Here is a 22,212-nt window from a genome sequence, read left to right as displayed (position 1 = left end):
CTGTTGGGGTTTATCAGAACCTAATTACCAGGGAGATGGGAAATGACCAACTCCAATTCTAACCTAGGCTTCCTCAGAACCTAACTATAATTTTCCTGTGTCACCTGGATAACCCCAAGTGTGGAAATGAGTTAAGATACAACAGCAAAGAATGCTATCCACGAAAGAAAGAACTGATATCGGGACTTAACTAAAATTAAAAACTTCTGCTCTGTGAAAGACACTGTCAAGAGAACGAGACAAGCCACAGACTTGGGATAAAAAATTTGCATAAGACACATCTGGTAAAGGATTGTTATCCAAAATGCACAAAGAGGGCTGGGGTTGTGGCTCAGCAGTAGAGCACTCACCTAGCACATGTGAGGCCCTGGGTTCGATCCTTAGCACCACATAAAAATAAATAAATAAAATAAAGGTACTGTGTCCAACTACAACTAAAAAATAAAAATTAAAAAAATGCACAAAGAACTTCTAAAATTCAACAATAAGGAAACAGCCTGGTTAAAAAAAAAAAAAAAAAAAAAAAAAGCAATAGACCTCAACAGGCACTTCACCAAAGAAGATAATTGGATGTCTTTTCATTCAACATCAGCTGTTATAAGGCAACATGGCAAATCTAGACAACAATGAGAAACCGCAACCCCATGTCAGAATGGCCAAAACCAAAACATGAGAATACCAAATGCTGGTGAGGCTGCAGAGCAACAGGAGCGCCTGGTGGAAATGCAAACTCGGGCCGCCACTCTGGAAGACAGTTCACTGACTTCCCACAAAACCAAACATACTCCTGCCATAACCATGAAGCAGCGATGCTCCCCGTTATTTACTCAATGAACTACAAGTCCCTACAAAAATCTGCACATGGATATGGCAGCTTTATTCATAATTGCCAAACTTGGAAGTAAACAAACACGTCCTACAGCAGGTGATGCCTAAGTCAAATTAGTGCCCCACTAAACGCTATTACTAAGAGTGAGAAGCTGATCTGAAAACGCTCTGCACATCTGACTCCAACTGTATGCACATCTCACTCCAACTGTATGCACACTGGAAAAGGCAAAACCATGAGGACACTAAAAGGATCAGTGATTGCCAGGGGTTAAGGAGGAGGGAAGGATGAACAGGAATCAAAATCAAAACTACAATGAGCTTCCACCTCACCAATGACAATGGCTATTATAAAAAAGACAACAATGACAAATGCTGGCAAGGAGAAAAGGGGAGCACTCACCCACTGCGGGGAATGTGAATCAGCACAGCAAATGGGAAGGAGGTTTCTCAAAAAAATTAAAAATAGAGCTACCTTGCAACCCTGCAGCCTCCCCTCTGGGTCTATGCCCAAAGGAGATGAAATCACCATGTTGAAAACACACCTGCACGCCCAGGGCACTGCAGCGCTATCCACAACAGCCAGACTGAGAATCAACCTAAACGTCCATCAACAAACAGAGATAAAGAAGATGTGGTACATCTGCGAGATCCAACACTCTTCAGCATGAGATCCTGCCACTTTGGACCTAAAGGAGACTGTGTTGACTGAATAAGTTAGGTTCAGAAAAGTAAACACTACATCACCTCACTCATATGTGAAATCTAAAAAAGATCTCATCACAGTAGAGAGCAGAATAGTGGTTACCAGAGAAAGAGTGGGAGATGGGAGAGGTTGGCCAACAGGGACAAGGTTGTACTGTTTGGCAGGAGAACTAAGTTCTGGGGTTCTATAGCACGGAGAGTGAATAGAACTAACAACAGTGCATCACAAAACTTAAGAGAGTCAGGAGAGAGGATTGTGAATGTACCCACCATAAAGAAATAACACAACTTCAAGGTGATGGACATGCTAAGCACTGAGTGGGGATCACTCACTACCCCAAGCATATGACAATCGAAACATCACACTGTACCTTGTAAATATGCACAAATATTATGTATCAATCAAAAGTTAAAAGAAATTTTAGGGTACCGAAACTTCTGTATACGATAGTGGATACAAGTCATATTTCTGTCAAAATCTGCAGAATGAACACCAAAAGTCACCCTAAAGTAAACTATGGATTCTGGGGGTGATGATGACATCTCAATGTAGGTTCATGGATTTTAACCAATGTACCACTGTGGTATCAGAAGTCAAGAGAAGCTTGGTGGAGGGAGGAGGGGTTATAGGGGAAATCTTTGTATTTTCCTTTTCATTTTGCTGTGAACATAAAACTGCTTTAAAATATAAAGCTTATTGATTAAAAAAGAAAAACAAATATTTTCAACAATTTAAAACCACTCGTACTAAATGGTTAGTTCATACTCTCACTGGGCAAAAACACAGAAGGTAACTGCTTCCCCTGCCCCAACCTCCACACACCTCCTGTGTGCGCGGGGTGGGTGGGCAGCACCAGGCCATCCTTGGTGCGTGATTCCCAGAACCAACTCAGATTCCCAGTTTCTGGCTTCGCATTAGCCTCTAGCCAGATTCCTACCCTCCCCAGTCACTTTCTTTTCTACAACCGCATTAAATAGGGGTTTTCCTCAAGTGAAAACACACAGCACAAGAGCTAGCACAGCCAGGCCTGCTCTTTTAAAGCCATTTTCCTTTGAAGTGGTTAAGCTGCTTCTCTGAGGCATGAACTAGGTAACTCCAGGGAGCTGCTGCCCTGGCGGACTCCTCCCAGCGCTTCTTGCAAGGCTTCAAGCACAGAAGGAAGGGGCAGAAACCACAGGGGCTTTTGTGACCTCAAGTGAAAAGTTTAACCTGTGTTTTCTTCTTTCTTCTTCTTTTTATTTTTTTGTTGTTCATGCTACCCCCACACCCACACTGTACCCCTGAACTCTACCCCCAGCCCTCAATCCGCCTTGCAAGCGCAGGGCCTGGTAGACAAAGGGGAATGAAGGGAAGGGAGGGGAGACGGGACAGGGAAAGACAGCAGAGTGAATCGGACATCACTTTCCCGTGTTCATGTGTGAATACACGACCAGTGAAACTCCACACCACGCACAACCACAGGAATGGGAAGTCATGCTCCATGTGTGTGTAATATGTCAGAATTCATCCTACTGTCATGTGTAGCTAAAAAGAACAAATTAAAAATTAAAAAAAAAAATTAAGAGGGGAACAAAGAGAACTCCAAAGGTAATTGTTCTGACTTCCCCTCTTGCTCTCCAAACACTTTCCTCTGTTGAACAGAAAGATGAACGACAGAATGTTGGGAAGTAAGGTGAGTGTGGGGGGGATTCTTAAGTATATTCACTTAAGAATATACTTCTCCGGCAGAAAAATGATAAAAGTTAGTGTTTCTCTTGAGTCATTCAATAAGTGAGTGTGGACTGTGGGCTGATTTCTTCGTGAGCAGGGGCGAGGGCTTGGCCTTGAGCACTGTGGAGGTGTGTGCAGGGCTGCCTCATCAAACTCTGGTGAGTAGATTTGATTTAAAAGCAGTTAGCGTCATCAAAAGTTAGGAGGGGAATAGAGGCAAGTACAAACTGCCTGCTCCACAAATTGGAGCAGACCCACCTGCAGGAGGTGGCCCTGGGGTGTTTCTCTTGGTAGTGAGCAAAGGTGAAAGGAAAACAGTGAAGAGCTTTTAGGACAACTGCTGTTTCCAGGCTCTTTTTCTTGTGCAAATATAACCAAAGTTCTCGCTCTGCTTCCCAAACTTCCCCTTTGGAAGAAGACAGAATCAAGCACAAGCAAGACCAGTGCTGTTGTACCCACAGAGGCGCTGACCTCAGTGCACTATTCAGAGCAGGAACGCTGGGGACAAAGACAGTGCATCTTTGTTCAGTTGCCCTTCCCAACAGGGCTGGCGCTGAAGTAGCTACTTGACTTTACAACTAACACATACACTGGTGAGGGGCCGCTATTTAATCTGCTTGTATAATACTTCATTAAAACTTTTTTTTTTTGTTTTAAGTGGAGGGTGGGAGAGGAGAGAACAGAGGGAATAAAAAAGAAGACGCTGCCAGCCTTTCTCTAGGCATGTGACCGATGCATGAAGCTGGTCCTGCTGCCGTTTATACACAGCTGCAGACAAGGAAGAGCCTGCTCTAAGCAGAAAAATACTAGCCCCTGGAGAGAAAGAAGGAAATAACTAGATTCCCCTTTGTTTTGGATTTGACAGGTCCTCTGCTTCCTAGGACCATCTGGTGCCTTAGGTAATTTTTAAACTTTTCGTAAGTACTAATATGTAATAGACAATGTTAAACACTTCTATATTATTAAATTTCATTTAATCCTCACAAGTACTTAAGAGGTAGGAATGAACCCTTTTGGGGGTGGGGGGCAGGCTGCTGCTGATCAAACCCGGGGCCTTGCACATGCTAGTCAAGTGCTCTGCCTGCCGCTCAGCTGCATCCCCTGCCCTCAGCCTATTTTCAAAGATAAAAACTGAGCCCAGAGAGCCGTTATGTAACCTGGCTATGTCTTAAACTGCTGCAAAGTAAATGCGCATGTGTACTTAGGGCTTATATGTCACATGTACCTCATAGCAAGAAATTAACAGAAAAATGAGGTGTCAAGAAGCAGAAGCTCGGGGCTGGGGATACAGCTCAGGTGGTAGAGTGCTTGCCTCGCATGCACAAGGCCCTGGGTTGGATCCCCAGCACCACAAAGAAAAAAAAAGAAACATGAGCTTCTAATGGGTTCTGTGGTCCACAACACTAAAATTACCTCAGGGAGTCTCTCCAACCACCAAGCCACCTCTACCAGATAAAGATGATGTTGGAGATTTTTATTGTTTGTTTGTTAAATATATTACTTCCCAGATAATAGGGGAGGTGGTTTCTAGTAGTCAAAAAATATAAAGCATCATTGGAATATATCTTCCTACCCAGTAACCGATTTGAAAACTGTTTGTTACTCCTTCATCCTCATCCTCTGGTATAAATTTGCTAGGACATTTCATTGTGAATTTAAATACAACAATTTAAATTAAATCTACAAGGCCATCTTACTCTGACATAGTAGACATTTTTCTATCAGTGAAAGAAAGTTCCTAGAAAATAACTGGCTTATTTATTGCTTTAAATAAGTTCCCTATTTTGGCAAGGAAATAGGAAAAAAAAAAAAAAAAAGGATTTCGTAATTACAAAGAAAGTTGCCCCACTAAAAGAAAAATCACCAAACGTTGCAGGGAGGGTCACAAGGCCCTTTTCCCAAGTTAGGGGTACAAGTAGAAGCTGAGGCCTCTGTATTCCTGTCTTTTATTCTCTGATCCTAAGGCACCTCAAACAAATGCTCCACAGGAAAGGGGTCTGCGTGGGCATACCTGTGAGGGGACCCCAGAGCGCTTCGGAATTAAATACGAACTCATGAGATTTAAACATACATACCACTGGTCATGTGAGACACTTTTGCAAGTTTCTTCATCACATTGTCTAGCCGAGACTGAGTGCTCTCCAACTCGTGAGAGAAATCATCCAACATGCTAGAAAGAAGAGGCAGAAGGTTGGTGATACGCACAAAACTCAGCAAGGCACAGACCATGGAATTACGTCAGGATCTAGGTTCTATTTCAGCCAACTTAAAACGGGCAACATTGGGATTCAGTACCCAGTCTATCACTCAAAAATCCTTGGGACAAGATATGCTTCTTTTGATTTTGGAATTCTGGGAGTTTATAAAAAGATAAGTTATATATGCTACTATTAGTCAACATCCCCAGCCTGGTCTGAGGCATGCCCCCCACCCCCATAATCAACACATTTCTTTTTTTTCTTCATTTTTTTGTAGTTGTAGATGGACAGCATGCCTTTACTTTATTTATTTATTTTACGTGGTGCTGAGGATTGGATCCACATGCCAGGCAAGCACTCTGCCACTGAGCTACAGCTCCAGCCAACACATTTATTCTTCTGTGGAAAAAACTATGAAAATTCACAGGTGCAGTCAGTTCAGACGAGGTTTTCTGTAAGACCAGCATGCTGCATATTAAAAAAGAGAAGCTTGATTTTTAGAGCTTTCTGGATTTCAGAATTGCAGATACGGCAGCGTGGACCTGACTGCACAATACTACAAACTTACTGATAGGGCCACAGGGCAGAATGCGACTCTGAGAAGTCAGATAGCCAGGCTCTGTCCTTCTACCTTGGTCAAGGTACCCTACAACTTTGGGAGGACTGTTTTCTCACTTGTAAAATGGGGTGATCCTACCAGCCCCATTCCCCTCATGGGGTACTTGTGAAAACCACATAAAATACAAAAGCGCCGTGTGTCAACAAGGGTTAAGGAACGTACTTTAATGAGATATATTCTCCCTTAAATCCCTCTTTGCTTGATCATAATCGGAAAGCGTCGGCACCAACATCCCTGAGGGGCATCACCGCCTCCCCTACTCAGAGGAGCCACAGTTTCCTCCAGGAAAACCAGCACCAGGAGACACTTTCCTTATTTGCTGGCCAATGTGTAGCAGGGAAAGCAAACACTAAAATCCGGTCCTCTTACTCCATCAATCACCACACATTCCAGACCTTTCAGCTGTTGATTAGCCCATGATTATTCTGCGGCTAGAATTAACACACCAATTAGTACCAGGGGCCTGACTACAAAGGCCTTCTTAACTCTGACAGAGTCACTGGCAGCTAGAAACTGTTGGTCTTGGTGTGTGCCCAGAAAGGACACATGACAGTCCTGCAGGATTTGGGACCATCAACTCCTCATTAAGTCAATTACTAAATAAACTCCACATCAACAACTAAATAAATTTGTGTCCCTTACCTTAATTCTCACACTACAACATTTTTAGCTCCTCTTAGAGCCTGGCAGCACTGCAGCCCTGCAGCTGGCAGGCCTCTGTGGGCAGGGCCCAATGCTGAAAAACAAGAGCTACCTTTGTGTGCTGGGTACGACTTCTCTTACTGAGACAAAGCAGGCATGTCGCTAACCTTTAGCCAAGGACACCCACAGGCCAAGCATCCAGTCCTGCTCTAACTCAACGCCCGCCAGCCGAAGGGCACTGTGGCACACATGACATTTTACAATTTCCAGGAGCCATGTATAAAAAATAAAAACTGCTGAAATTAAGGGGCTGAGGTTGTGGCTCAGAGAGAGAGCGCTCACCTAGCATGCACAAGGCACTGGGTCTGATCATCAGCACCACATAAAGTAAAATAAAAATATTGTGTCCACCTAAAACTAAAATATAAATTTAAAAAAACTGAAATTAACTAATAATCTACTCTGTCTATTCCAATATGTGTAAAATATTACCATTTTAACATATCATTAATGCAAAAATTACTAATAAATTATTTTATACTTTTTTCACCTCAAAATCCACTGTGCACTTGACTCCTAGAGCACACCTCCATCTGAATGCTCACACTTCACCTGCTCAACAAGCACATGTGGGTGTGACTCGTGCTATTTACTGGCACCATCAGCCAAAGATTCATGTTTTTTCCTTTTAATTTACTTATTTTTACCAGAGTGACATACATACCTAGTTTAAAGAGATAAATGGTCTGAAAGCCTTTTTACAAAAACCATGGTTGTTTTCTGTTCCCCAGGGCAGGTGCTTCCACCCCCTCACAGTCTTCTCTTGGTACATTCTCCATTTTTAGAAGTAACATCCTTGTACCCCAGGACCTTGACTTTTATTTTTATCTTCAGACTTTACCTGTTGGCTCAGCACTACCATAGAATTTAGCTCTCTTCCTATCTGATCTCACCTCTGCATCCTCCCCATTTCCCTCTGATTGTACAGTCACAGTTTGATTAGATCAATATTCAGCATTTACATTAGGACTACTGAATAAATGCTACCCATGGCTGGGGGCTGTGTGGTGGGACTTGGAGCTCAGTTGTGGTCACCTCTGGCTGAGGGTTCACCCTTCTCTGGCCTGCCAAGTCTATAACCAGCCTCTGCCTGCTTTCTAGGATCTAAATTGTTATGACTGTTTTATTTCATATTTTATGACCCCATAAGTTTTAAGCCTTAAAAAAAATTCCTTTGCTATTGTTCTAGTGGATTTAGAGGGAGTAGAGATGGGGTGTGCTCAATTCACATCTTTAACTGGGAGCCTCAGGTTTTCTCTATTGTCTGTTTGCTTCACCAACAGACTACCTCAGGTCATTAATTCCTTCCCATCTCAACAAAGGAATTTAGAGTCTAATCTGTGTTTGACAGGAAGCAAAGTCTAGATTCCTGCTATTCCAACTGCCTAGCTGGTCTCCCTGCCTGGATTCACCCTGGGACACCACCTAAATCACACAGCAGCTAAGCCTCTCCAATACCTGATCCCACCTCACTCCCAAAGCCGCCTCCCCGGTCTCCCAGCAAGCCCAACCCGAGAAGTCCTGCCTCCTTACCACCCAGACGAGGCCTTTCCTGCTCCCTGTCTGCCTCCCCATCTGGACTTTGGCCACTCCCTCTGATGCCCATGCTACAGACAGGGAACCTCTCACTCCATTCACCCTTCTGCCTCCAGATCTTTACAGGTAGGTGTTCTTTCTTCCTCCTGGTGCACGCCCCCTCACTGCCTTCTGGCACAAGCACGAGTCCCACCTCACCGGCTATCTTCTACCCAGTCTGCAGGTTTCAATTAAACCCTTCTTTCTCAGAGAATTTCGGCTGTCAGAGCACCCTGGGCAGCAGCGCTAGACCAGTCACGGGGAACTTCCTACTTCACTGTCAATGCTTACCATATTGACTTCATTTAAACAATGTCCATTTCACTCACAAAGTGGCCAACTCTCTGAATGGCAGACACAGTGTCTCTTCTGTTTGTGCTATGCACCCAGGGCCTCCTAGAGGGCCTGGCGTAGAACAGGTGTCCAGTAAGAATCTATAATGGATGCTTGTGTAATCTAAGACTGAGATAGGAGAGTTTTGAAATATCCTGATGGACTGTCTTGTTTCCCAGAAGAAAATTTGTAAAATGGTAAAAGTACTGCATAGTGGCATTTAAGAAGGTTGTTTTCGCTGGTCATGGTGGCACACACCTTTAATCCGAGTGACTTGGAAGGCTGAGATAGGAGGATAATAAATTCCTAGGCCAGTCTTGGCTACTAAGCAAGACCCTGTCACAAAATAAAACTTAAAAGGGCTAGGATGAAGCACAGCAGTAAAGTTTGCTTGAAGTCAATCCCCAGTTTAAAAAAAAAAATTTTTTTTTTTTTTTGCTATCATACTTTATGACGTAAAAGAGATTGGCCATTTAAAAAGTTATGTTTCCTTGGTCTGGGGCTATAGCTCAGTGGCAGAGTGCTTGTCTCTCATGTGCGAGGCACTGGGTTTGGTCCTTAGCACCGTATAAAAAAAAACTAAACAAATGAAAGCATGCTGTCCATCTACAACTAAAAGAAAATAAAATTTTAAAAAAAAGTTATGTTTCCTTGATTTTTTGTTTTGTTTCTGAGAGGAAAATTTCCTTGCTAAATATAGAGTTAAATTTCTTAGTTTTTCTATTAAATTATTATTTAAGTTAAAGCAAAGTCCTGTCAATGCAGCAGCAGCCACGAGAAGACAGAGTGGCAGAGCTCCTAATGCCACCTGCACAGGCCTCCCTTCACACTGTCCATCCCCTTTGGAACAAAAATCTCCAGAGGTTACATCCCTGTTCACATTTGCATTCATAATCATGCTTCAAACATTTGCTCAGAGAAATTTGTATCTGTTTTTGGAGGTGTTTAAAAATAATAACTATGCCCAAACCCTGCTGTAGATTTTATCTAAAGAGTTGCTTCTTTAGGGGAGGCTAGTCTACAACAGAATAAAAATGCAGCTATAAATAAAACAGCTTTTGGTTTTACAGTCACATAACTGCCAGGCCTTTCGGAGGTCTGTCCTATGAGATGGCTTTTTCTTCAGTCTCACTACAATGACAGGGGTGCCTCGATACTCACACTGCCTGTTCCTCCAGCTCCCCTCCAATGCGCTGGGACATGTTCTTCAGCACCCCGATGCTGCCAGAGACCAGCTCCAACTGCTCATCCTGCTGTTCCACAATCAACTGGTGCCAGAGAAACGGGAAATAAGCAATTAAAATCCATCTTACCTGGTTCCAAGCCCAGCACTCTAGCAGCTGCTAGTTTCTCTGCCAGCTTGGGACAATTCACATTCAGAAGCAAAGCCCAGAAATCAAAGGACCAGACCGTCGCCTCTGAGAACACGCTGCTCAAAAGGCTGGATTGTCAAGCTACTGATATCTCCTGCTGATCCAACTTGTGAACAGTCAGCAGGGCTTGAAACCACCAAGAGAGATTTACTCTGGTTGGCTGAAGTCCAATAAAGGAACAGACAATGGCTGAAAACACAAATGCAGATGACCACTGAGTCACGGGTATGTTTGGGAAGAGGAAGTCCACTGCCAGGATCAAGGTCTCCAACCACAACATACTGCCAGCTTAAATGTAAGAGACTGTCAAATCTCGGGATGTGGGAAAACTACAGTGTTTTTCTTCCTCCACAAACACAATCTAGAGGAAGCCGTATGGAAATGTTATCTCAAGGACAACTACTGAATGACAAATTAATGTTGACTTTTAATTGTGCTTTATACCCTCTCTTTCTATTAAAAAATGGCTGCTTGGAGGGAAGATACAGCTCAGTTGGGTAGAGTGCTTGCCTCGCATGCACGAGGCCTTGGGTTCAATCCCCAGCATCACAAAACAAAACAAAACAAAAACAGTTTACGTCTGGCTAAAAAATGGTTGCTTGGTTAACAGCAACTTGAGTAAACTACTAGTTAAGGAGACATACTAATGGAAACAAAAGAACACATAACCTACACATACACAAAAAACACAGAATTTAAGAGCCAATAGTTTTAATAGACCTGATCGTCCAACCCCTAGATAGCTTTCTTTTAATAATCACAAATCAGAAGCACAACATACATATAGTCAATTTCATTTTCTTTCTCCTCCTCAACTTCCATCAAAGCAATTATTTTTCCATTTAATAGAACGCGTTAATAATTTTCAGTGAAAACACAAAAACTCAATCTTTCTGGAAGGATCTTCATTGACATGAACAAAAAAAATGAGTGTATAAATAAGAGGTTGGGGAAAAGGTTTTATTTTATTTTTAAAAATCCTTGGCCTTGTCTTCAGGGTTTTGTTTGTTGAAGTGCTGGAAGTCGAACTCAGGGCCTTGTGTGCACTAGGCAAGTGCTCTAGCCACCAAGCTGCACCTAGCCCCTGCCTTTCAGTTTTCATGTCTGTCTGCTTTCTTTTTTTTTTTTAATTTTTAATATTTATTTATTTATTTTTAGTGTTTTTTTTTTTTTCGGCAGACACAACATCTTTGTTTGTATGTGGTGCTGAGGATCGAACCCAGGCCGCGTGCATGCCAGGCGAGCGCGCTACCACTTGAGCCACATCCCCAGCCCTGTCTGTCTGCTTTCTGAGACCTAATCAAGCGTGGTTCTCTGAATACTGTGCTCGAAAGGCTTTAAAACCCCTCGTGTATGTGAACATTACACAGTGGCACAGTCCACCGCGGGGCAAGCTCTGCTCAAACCTGCCTATCAGTAAGCAGTGTGGCTCCCATGGCTGGCGGAGGAACCAGGGGAGGTATCCCGCCTGCCACCTCCCCTCCTGGCCGGCTGTTCTCAGGGTACCTGCTGCTGCGCCTGCTGCTCCTCGATGAAATGGGAATTGGCTAAGTGCAGCTCTCGATCCAGGCGCCCGTACTGATCTGTCGTTCCTGTGCTCCAGGTCTGGCTGCCACTGTCTCCTAGCAGTGCCTGTGTGAATGGGGATGATCAGAGTGAGGAACAGCAAACAGGTACCATCTCTGAACAGTGAGGCATCAGGGTGACAAAGAGTTCTCACATTTCTCACTACCTGGGCCACACTTCTACGGGTGCCTGTGTAGTACAACTTAGGGACTGCCCTGAAGGGCCTTCTGTCTTCAAGCCCTCCCTAGGTCTGTCCCATTAAAATGCAAATAAGTGTCCACACTAACCCCACAAACAGATCTGTACATTGTAAACTGCCTCACAATTTAACAGCACTCAGTCCCTTATGACAGCTCTTCCAAGGACCCCGAGTTTCCAGTCCAACTGGTTTACAAATCTGGAGTCTGTTATTGAAGGACGATCCAGGAAGCTTGGGGGCCTTGGGGGATGGGCATTTCCCCAGGATGACGAGAAGGTAAACAATAGCCCCTCATACACAGAAGGCACAGAACCATCCACATCTGCTGAACTCAGTCTCTGAATAAAACCCGACACCTTCGCTGGAACTGAAAGCTAGACTCCCAGAGGATGCGGGGTTGCTCCCCCAGGCAGCAGGACCACAAGGAGTCGGTGTTCTCCTCCAGGGTTTCTGGAGGCCAGGGGTAGCTTTCCCCAGGATGAACTCAAAGGAGTTTATAGCCAGAAATGGTTAAGTTTGAGAATATCTCGCTTATGGGAGAGGTCAGGAGGGAATGTGAGACCCCTTCCGACTGCTCACACCAGGAGTGCTCTAGGACTCAGAAGATGCTGGTGACTGCAAATCACTCCTCTTTGTGGAGTGGCCAAAGCTTTGTACTAGGTGCTTTTTACCTCTGGCACTACTAAAAGCCTAACCAGTTACTTGATTCTCTCTCTGAAAGCCCCATCCACGCCTCTCTCCATTGGACACTGACCTCCTCCTGACTTCAGAAGTGAAGTCTACTAACAGTCAGGACACAGGGGCCAGGAGGGGGCAAGTTCGGGATGCAGAACACCAACCTCTGAGGCTGTTGTCAGAGAAGCGCCTGAGATACTTACTATGGAAGTTCTTGTTGAGATCTTTGAGGCTCAGGGTATCAGTCCAGTCAAGAGGCTGGATGTGACTGTCTCTGGAGTAAAGCAGACCTATGGCCTTTGGTGGTGGCTCTGCCCTGACCTGTTCTTAGGGATGTCAAGATTTAAAAGATCCGGCTCATTCTAATCCCAAACTCTAAGGACCTCTGTGGAGGACATTGGGGTCTCACGACAATTTTTTCAGTGTCAGAAAAGGGGTAGAGTGCACCACAGAGCTTTAGGCAGGGACCTGGGGCTCCGTCGGGCTGTGTACCGCAGCCAGGGCTATGTTGTCCTACAGTGTCCATGGTCTACCCTTGGTGAGACATACGTCATGTTGTTCAGAGTCATGTAGGTTTTATCGTGAAATAGCTTAGAGTTCATCAGTTTGATCCCCGGGAGTCTCATTCAGTGGGAAAGAAGGAGGAGGAGGCCGCAGCACTGAGCGATGAGCTTGCAGAGAGGTGGAGGCAGTGCTGGTGAGGCTGCGAGTGGCACGGCACCTGGTACCTGGCACAAAGACCGACTGCCCACATGATGCCTGGAGAACCCTGGCCCTGCTGTTCCCCGAAAATAGGAGGCCCTGTGACCTGTCACTCAGACTAAAACAAGACTCCAAGTTGTGCTTGGAAAGGAATGCATGAATTCTCACTTCATTCACATTACTTCACCTAAACTACCCAGAGGATAAACACGTTAAAAGTAACAGAGGACAGGCGTTACCTACCTCACTGTCACGACTACTCAGGTATCGTCATTTACTTTCCTATATGCTCATGTGCAAATGACAAGGGAATTCCCAAACTAGCCAGCTGTGGTCATTTATTAGCTTCTTTCTAGAGTTAGAGCCAGGTGGAATGAACTAGCTAATGACTTTTCCTGCCTGTACTATTAAAAAAAAAAAAGAAGAAAGAAGGAAAAAAGGGGAGGTAGATAAAAACAAATCAAAACCCCCCAAACAAACAAGACTTCAAACAGGAGGTCAGGTGATACTTGTTTTCAAAATTAAGGGTCTCAGCAAACACCTACTAGATATAGAGATTTATGTTATAAACTACCAATTCCTAATTAGTAATAACAGTGAGGTAATCCCAAGCTACAAGGCTTCTAAATGGATTACTGGTAACTTTCTGGACTCTGAAAATAAAGCAAATAATATCACTCTGAACAACCTTGTGATTTTCCATGAAATCTTTCTTACTCCTAAAGCAAAACAGATATTCACAGAATTTATAAAAACAATTTGTCAATAAAAATCATCTACCAGCTTACCAACAGGTTAAGGAACATTCTATCCACCAAAGGAATGTAAATCAAATGTGAATTTAAGTTCTAGGTGATGACTGTATATTTTTAAAAGGATCATATTTTAACAATTGGAAATGAGTTTCTTTCATACACCATGAGTAATTTCTTATCACCACTTAAAGAGATATTTAACTTAACACACATTTAAAGTTCTTCAAACGTCTTTGCATTAAATTTCAATCATTAAGTGTCCAGTGAGTTCTATGGGTAGGCAGGTAGTAGCAGCTAGAGATAAAAAATCAAAACAACAATTTTCATCTCAAGGAGCTTGGGGTCCAGCAGAAAGAAAGAGAACAAGTAACTGAGGTCCTTAGAGGAAGCCTGGCATAGGGTGTGTTCAACAGGTGCAGAATAAACCCCTGAATAAAGAGGTCTGCGGTGAGTGCTGAAGGCGGATAAGCAGAGGAGAGGAGAGGAGTGGAGCTGGAGGTGGGAAGCCAACAGCCATGTTGGAGCAGCTGACTGGATGCCATGGTTAGACCATGTGTTAAACCCATGGTCCCCAGGCCCCTGGCACTGCTGGGAAGTGGCAGAACCTTTAAGAGGTGGAACCTAGTGGCAGGTCTTCTGGTCACTGAGGAAATGCCCTTGAAGAGGATAGTGGAACCCCACCCCCTTCCTCTTTCATGTCCTAACCATGAGATGAACAGACAGGGCATGCTGCCACCATGGCTGCCTCACCACAGGCCCAAAACCAAGGGGGTCAATGATCATAGACTCAAATTCCAAAACTGTGAGACAGAACAGACCTTTTCTCTTTATGAGCTGATCATCTCAGACATTTGTTACAGTAACAGAATACAGACTGATACACTAGACTTCCCGAAATCTCTCCGTGTCACTCCAGGGTCTTGCTCTTTGTTATGTGATATAGAGACTGTCCGCATTTAAGACTCCTATGTCTAATCATGTATTTTCTTTGACACTTAGATTTTGATGTCTTCTCACCTGCCTATTTTTCCTTTCAGCTAACGCCTGCACAGATGAAGTTGACATCTGATCCTTCATGTCCTAATGAGACAAAGAGAAGAACAAAAAGTGAATGAAAAATATCTTTAGCAAAATACATATAGTTCATTATTATGTTTTGTTTTGTTTTTTTTTTTTAACAAAAACCTTTTATTTTTAGCCTCAACAGTAAAGGAAATAAAGAGACATTCCCTTAAAAAGAGGTAACCTGAAAAATAAACTTAAACAGGAGCAAAGAGGAAGGGAACTAACTTTTACTGGGTTCCTACAACAGGCCAGAAACAGCTCTCACTGAATTTTCTCAACAACCCTGTGAAACAGGTGTTATCACCACTTTCAGGTTGAGGAGACCCAGATCTAGAAAGACATGTGCAACTCTGAAAAGCTGCAAGCCAGTGAATGGTGTCCCTGAGGCACACAAACACCTGTGCTCAAGGACTAGCATCCTTTTAAAAAAACATAAAAAATCACGAACAATATTTATTGTTTTCAAACACAGAACATTTTCATATTCACATTTCTTTTCTTTCTTTTTTTGGTCCCGGGGACTGAATGCAGGGGCATTCACCACTGAGCTGCCTCCCCACCCCCCTTAGGTTGAGGCATAGTCATGCTAGGTTGCTGAGGCTGACCTCAAACTTGCAGACCTCCTGCCTCAGTGCCTCTGCCGCTGGGACTGCAGGCATGCTCACTTACCCAGCTCACTTATTTCTGAGTTAAAAGGAAGTACAGACTATTTCTAACCAGAATGAGTTTCCACAGTGGCATCAAAAGTAATTTTGTATGGAAAGAAAAATAAATGTATTATTAAATCTGGAGCAAAATACTTTATTAAATATAAACCATTTTGCTTTTCACACTTAACCATTACCTGATATACAATAAAATGATTTAAAATAGGATGACTACAATTTTCTTTAAAAAAGGCTGTCATGATACATTATACTTTCTGTTGGCAAGTAGATTATTTTTATAGATGCACATTTTAAGGTATTGATTTTTTTTTTTTTTTGATACTGGGGATTGAACTCAGAGGCACTCGGCCACTGAGTCACATCCCCAGCCCTATTTTGTATTTTATTTAGAGACAGGGTCTCACTGAGTTGCTTAGCACCTCACTTTTGCTGAGGCTGGCTTTGAACTCGAGATCCTCCTATCTCAGCCTCCTGAGCCACTGGGATTACAAGCGTGAGCCACTGCACTCAGTAAGGTATTTGATTTTGATGGAAACTTCTTCCATGACCCACAGTAAATGAATGGTAGACGAGATGGTACCATGGCTTTTATGATTCCTACTATGGTAAAATTGCCTTCTTTCAACTTTCAAAGCTCATACTCATTCATTCTCAAATATGCATGCCTCTGATACACGCCAGGCATACAGCAGTGAATGACACAAATGAGGCCCCGTTCTGTTTCCATGGAGCTGCATGGTGACTTCCCTGAGTCAGACACCTCAGGTGCTGTTAAAAATGCAGTTCTCTAAGGCCCCACCCAGACCTACCAAGTCAGACTCTTCATGGTGAGGTCTAAACTGGCCCCTGTGGTCTACACAAAAGCTAGATGCCTCAAAGTGAGATGATCAGACAAACTAGTATCTCCTGGATACCCTCTCGATTTATCAATTAAATGAACAGTTCAAGATAACATTCTGGTATCCAAACAAAAAATTCCATTCATTTACTATACATTAATAACTATTTAAAAAATACCTGAGAAGTTCATAGGGAGATAATACAAGCTTTAAAAAATGTGCCCAATGCATTGTACCATAACTTTCTAAAAAAAAATGTGTGTGTAAAAAGTAGTATCTGAGCCTCTGAACGCCGCATATGGAATGTACTCTTGCTGTCAGAGGTCAGGATGCAAGGGGAAGTGGCGACGGTACTGGAGCACCAGGCAGCTGCCGGGGTGCTGGCAGCCCTGAGACGCTCTGGGTACTGCTCAACAAATTCACCACGCTGTACACGTAGGTACCTGAACTTTTCCTGTTATATTTTAATTAAAATGTCTTTTTAAAACATACTGCTCCCAAACAATGACGGTAAACTGGACCAACTCTTTAAAAATAAAAATTTTCACTTCATTTGAAGAGCCCCAAAACAGTCACTGCCTTGACTCACAAATTCCACTAACAGCAACTTACTTTAAGAAAATAACATCAAATATATACCAAAAGAGACGTGCAAAAACGTGTGATGCTATGTTATTTATAATATAGAGCTAGAACTAAGAAGCATATCCAAATAAGGGAACAGCAACTTATACTATATAGTATTATATACTAGACAGTATGCTTATGAAGAGTCCTAGAACGAGACAGCACACAAATAACCAAACATGAGAAAAGACTCTAACCACTTTTAATCTAAGGGCAACCAGAGATACATTCCCTAATTCCACAAGGAAAGAAGAAAAAGCCTAGTAATACTTAGTGTTGGTGAAATATGGAAGCTGGGGGCAGGGGCACATGCCTGTAATCCCAGTAGCTCAGGAGGCTGACGCAGGAGGATCACGAATCCAAAGCCAGCCTCAGCAAAAGCAAGGCATAAGTAACTTTGTGAGACCCTGTCTCTGAATACAATACAAACTAGGGCTTGGAATGTGGCTCAGGGGTCGAGTGCCCCTGAGTGCCCCAATATCCCGGCCCCAAAAAAGGAAAAATGAAGCTAGGCATGGTGGCCGGTAATCCCAGCCGCTCAGGAGGCTGAGGCAGGAGGATCATAAACTTAAAGCCAGCCTTAGGAACTCAGTGAGACCCTGTCTCAAAATAGAAATAAAAAGGGCTAGGGATGTGGCTCAGTGGTAAAGTACCCCTGGATTCAATCCCCAGTACTTCAAAATAAATAAATAAAGTCTTCTGAATTGGGAGTGTAGCTCAGTGCTTGCTCAGCATGCACAAGGCCCGAGGTTCATCCCCCTCCTATGAAGTCTTACTGTAGATACCAAGGAAATACTAACCAATATTTAAAATGTGTCTCCTCATTGAATTCCTTACTACTTAAACAAATATATAGGTTATGCTCACAGAGATAGTTACTGAAGTATGGTTTGCAACCGCTAAAGATTAACAATTAAAGTATCTACTGGTGGGTCAATAGTTAAATAAATCATAACAGAACCAGATTAGAGAAGAGGTTAGCAGCAGGGTCTTTCATGCCAAAAACTTAGGTTCAAAAACTGGTAATGCAGAGAATATCATGCTAAGTGAAATAAGCCTAAAACCAAGAGCTAAATGTGTTCTCTGATAAGTGGATGCTGGTCCATAGTGGGGTTTGGGGATAGGGAAGAATAAAGGAACTTTGGTTTGTGTAGAAGGGAGTCAGGGGAGGGGTGGGGTTGTGGGGACGGGAAGAACAGTAGAAAGACACACATTATTACCCTGTATACATGGATGATTACACTAGTGGAGTGACTGAACCATGTACAGCCAAGGAAATTGAAATCGTGCTCCATTTGTATACTATATGTCAAAATGCATTCTATTATAACAAATTAATTTTTAAATAAAGATAATAGCTGTGCTAAATTGGGCAAATTTCTCAATTTCTCTCTTTCTTTTCCATTTATGGAATAATATCATTTTATACAATCACTGTGGGAATTAATAAAGACATGAAGAATGATTAATAACAGTGGTCAAAAATCTAGTAAACACTCAAGTAAATACTATCATGTAAAAGGAAACAACCATGAAAAGGGGTTATCTAAATCTGCAGCCACTGAGCCCTGAAATGGAGTCAGTAAAATGGAGAAATTAAAATGAATTTATTTTAATTAACTAGAACTTAAATTCAGTTACTGGAAAACTTCTATTCATGTTTGGAAAAAACTGGGTTTGTGACTCTCACTGTAAATTTTATAGATGCTCTCTACAGATGAAGTTCTTCCAATGAAAATCTCACATCTGAATTGACATGTGCTTAAGTGTAAGATACATGCCAGATTAAGCAGTCTTGGTATAAAAAGTTTAAAAGACTTCAATCTCTCATTAATGTTTCTTAAGATTGATTACATGTTCAAATGATAACCTTCTTGATAATAGGTTAAGTAAAATATACTTAATTTACTTGTTTCTTTTCCTTTTTCATGTGGCTACTAGAAATGAAAATGCTTAACACTGAATAATAAGGTCACAACTACGAGAAACACTGCCAGTAGGCACTGAGGAAAGTGACTGACGTGCTGTTAGTTATCATTTCACATTTCAGTTTCTTTTTCTATTTTATCCTCTTGCAAAATTGTTCTAATTCTTTAATGAACATGCATTACTTTAATGAAATACATATTTTAAAGGTGCAATTCTAAAGTTTTCTGCTTAATAAAAAAACTGTGATTGTGTTTGTGTGTGTGTATGTGTGTGTGTGTGTGGCCACGGCTGGCGGTAAAGGGCTAAGTTTTAAGGACAGCACTTTATCTATGTAGGTTAGAGTCGCCAGATACCACATTACGGATCACCTTCGCACTGGGATGTGGAATTCTCAGCTATGTTACTAAACAGTTTTCAACATTTTGTAACAACCTATCATGCCAAAAACATAATTACTCATCTTCTTCCTAACACATGAAGTTAGAACCAGCAGTCAAAAAGCAGTTAGTCCCAATAAAATATGGTTCATTTGCCAAACGAACAATAAATGTCCTGATCATGTTCCTGCTTCCCTCCACGCTGTCTTCCAAGTGGAACCAGAGGCCACATGAGCCCAGTGCTCCCCACTCCTGGGCTTCCCGTCCCAACATCATGTGCACACAGACATCTTACGCTTTCTGATTAACCACTGTCACTTCTTCTTGACTTACAACTGTAAACTAAATATTTCTTGGGTTGGAATAGATTTTTGGGAGGGAGGTGGAAAGAGCAGGGCAATCTGAGTCCCTTTGAAAGTTAAAGTTGGAGAAATTAGTGAGGCTCATTTCATTATTAAAACTGAGATCCAAAGAGACTGACTGATTTACTCTGTTTAAAATTTATTAACGTCACAACTTAACCTAGAACTTAGATTCCCTGACCACTTATTCATTATTGTTCTGCCATATACTGCAAAATTCACTACTAAACTGGAGTCAATTCTGGAATATATTTTCAAAATACAAAAATTTCACATGTGAAATCTCTGATATATAGATGACTCCACAAATAAAAAATGATTATATCAAATATATAAAGCCTATTTACATAAAACTAGAATATTTTGCTTTCTTCTTTTTTATTTCTATTTTTTGTGTGGCGCTGGGGAGTGAACCCAGGGCCTTTGCATATGCTAGGCAAGTACTCTATCACTAAACTACAGCCCCAGCCCAAGTACTTTATTTTCTTCAGTAAAAGCTGCCACCAAAATTTAATAAAGACTTCACAATAGGCTGGGGTAGTGGCTCAGGGGTAGAGTGCTTGCCAAGCATGCATGAGGCACTGGGTTCAATCCTCAGCACCACATAAATGTAATATAAAGATATTGTGTCCACCTAAAACTTAAGAATAAATATTTTTTAAAAAACTTCACAATCTTAAATGACGTGTGGAAGAACATTTGCAACAAGACTTTTTAAACAAACACTGTTTAGCTGAGTGTGTTTCTTGTTTTTGTTTTTACTCCCATTAGCACTGTTGCTGCTTCCTTTTCCTACAGATTTTCAAAATCAAATATTGACTTTAAAATCAAATCAGCAGAAGCTCAGTTAGGTACTGTTACCCCACCACTGGCAAATACTGACACCTCATCCAGGCACTGTGGCAGGCAGCTGTAATCTCAGCTGCTCGGGAGGCTGACAAAAGAGGAATGCAAACTCAAGGCCAACCTGGACAATCCAGTGAGAGCCTTCCACAGGATAAATTTTCTGTTTTTTTTTTTTTTTTTTTTTTAAGGCTGGGATATAGCTCAGAGGCAAAATGCTCCTGGGTTCAATCCCCAGGGGAGGGGGGAGAATCCAAACTAACAGCTTCTCCAAAATTAAAATTAAATTTTAAATTTAATAAATTAAAACAAGAACCATTAAAAACCTAAAGCAGTCAGTTAGATCACATAGTTGAGGGTGGTTTAGATCTCAACTCCAGAAGGACAGCAACATTTTGGAGTACTGATGTGATTTATAAGACTAAGATTATACTTTTAAAAAACTCTGAATATTAGAAAATGAACTTTGGATTCTACTTCCAATTATACCAACTACCTTAACTTTCAAAATATGTACCAATGAATTCCAATTTTCAAAATTCACAGTAATATCTCTCAGAAATAAAAATATAATATCCAAGTAAAGATCATACACTTCATTGCAAGGCACCATTTAATATTACAGCTGTGGTCCATGGAAAACAGAAAAGAAGAAAGACAAAAAGAAAGAAAAGAATGCTGTATTTATTTTTAAAAACTGAGGAACTGTATAAAAAGATATGTCACTTAACAACAGGGCTTCCTTATCAGAATATTATTTCAAACTGGCTAGAAATTAGGAGTGTCTAATCCAAACCTTCATTCTCTAAAGGAGGCACCTGAAGTCCAGACACACTTCTGCCCCTTTAAAATATGGACTTGTTTACAAGCAATTTAGGTTTAAGTATATAGAAAGACAACTACTGAATAAAACAAAAAACAATATCCAAAGTTCAGTGATAACCTCCCATTTGATAACATGAAGAGGAAATCACGTGGCAGAGAGTCCTTGGCAAACGTGTACCAGGTTCTTGCCATATGTTAGCACTGGTCTGATCCCAAGTCTTTTTATTCAAGGAAGCTGCTTTCTAGTACATATGTTAAAGACAGCTGGTTCTCTTACATCTAGTTATGCTAATCAAATGGCTTAGCCATATAGTTTCAAGATACAAAACATATCTTAATGATGCAAGACTTAAACCACATCTCTTATTGATTCTTTAATAATGGGTATTATTCTTAATAATTTGGGGATAAAGATTTGACCACTTGACTGGTTCTTTTTACATGTTGAGACACTTGCTTGCCCTGGATAGCTCTGGGAAGACTGTCAAGCAGTGTGTAAGGTAATGTCAATAACATGGGTTCCAAGAGTTCCAGAAGTAATTCGGACAGTGGGAGAGGCTGCCACTCAAACCCAGGAAGAACCACTCTTGAGCAATGCAAGCCAATACTGTTCAGGCAAGAAACCAAACGGCTTGTGCAAAAGTAATCCTTCCTTTTGTCCAGAAAGAATGTACAAAGAAATAGAAAGGAAAAATTAAAGGTGCAGACTGTAGGATCACACTACTAATCTTTTCAA

The 22,212-nt window shown here is 41.9% G+C and overlaps 1 protein-coding gene across 2 annotated transcripts in view; it reads right to left on the bottom strand.

Annotated features, from left to right (window-relative positions):
• The window catches only part of Stx6 (syntaxin 6), a 38,014-nt gene that overhangs the window by 3,434 nt on the left and 12,368 nt on the right, over positions 1–22,212 (bottom strand). For both annotated transcript variants that reach the window (XM_027934967.2, XM_071600262.1), the window contains exons 4-7: positions 14,959–15,021; positions 11,551–11,676; positions 9,833–9,939; positions 5,320–5,414 (exon numbers count right to left, since the gene is read on the bottom strand). In XM_027934967.2, the coding sequence (XP_027790768.1) occupies positions 5,320–5,414; positions 9,833–9,939; positions 11,551–11,676; positions 14,959–15,021 (391 nt within the window). The remainder of the gene's footprint in view (positions 1–5,319; positions 5,415–9,832; positions 9,940–11,550; positions 11,677–14,958; positions 15,022–22,212) is intronic.

The sequence above is a fragment of the Marmota flaviventris genome, chromosome 12 (genome assembly GCF_047511675.1).
Source record: "Marmota flaviventris isolate mMarFla1 chromosome 12, mMarFla1.hap1, whole genome shotgun sequence".
Lineage (NCBI taxonomy): Eukaryota > Metazoa > Chordata > Mammalia > Rodentia > Sciuridae > Marmota > Marmota flaviventris.
This window is presented reverse-complemented; position numbering and strand designations above follow the sequence as displayed.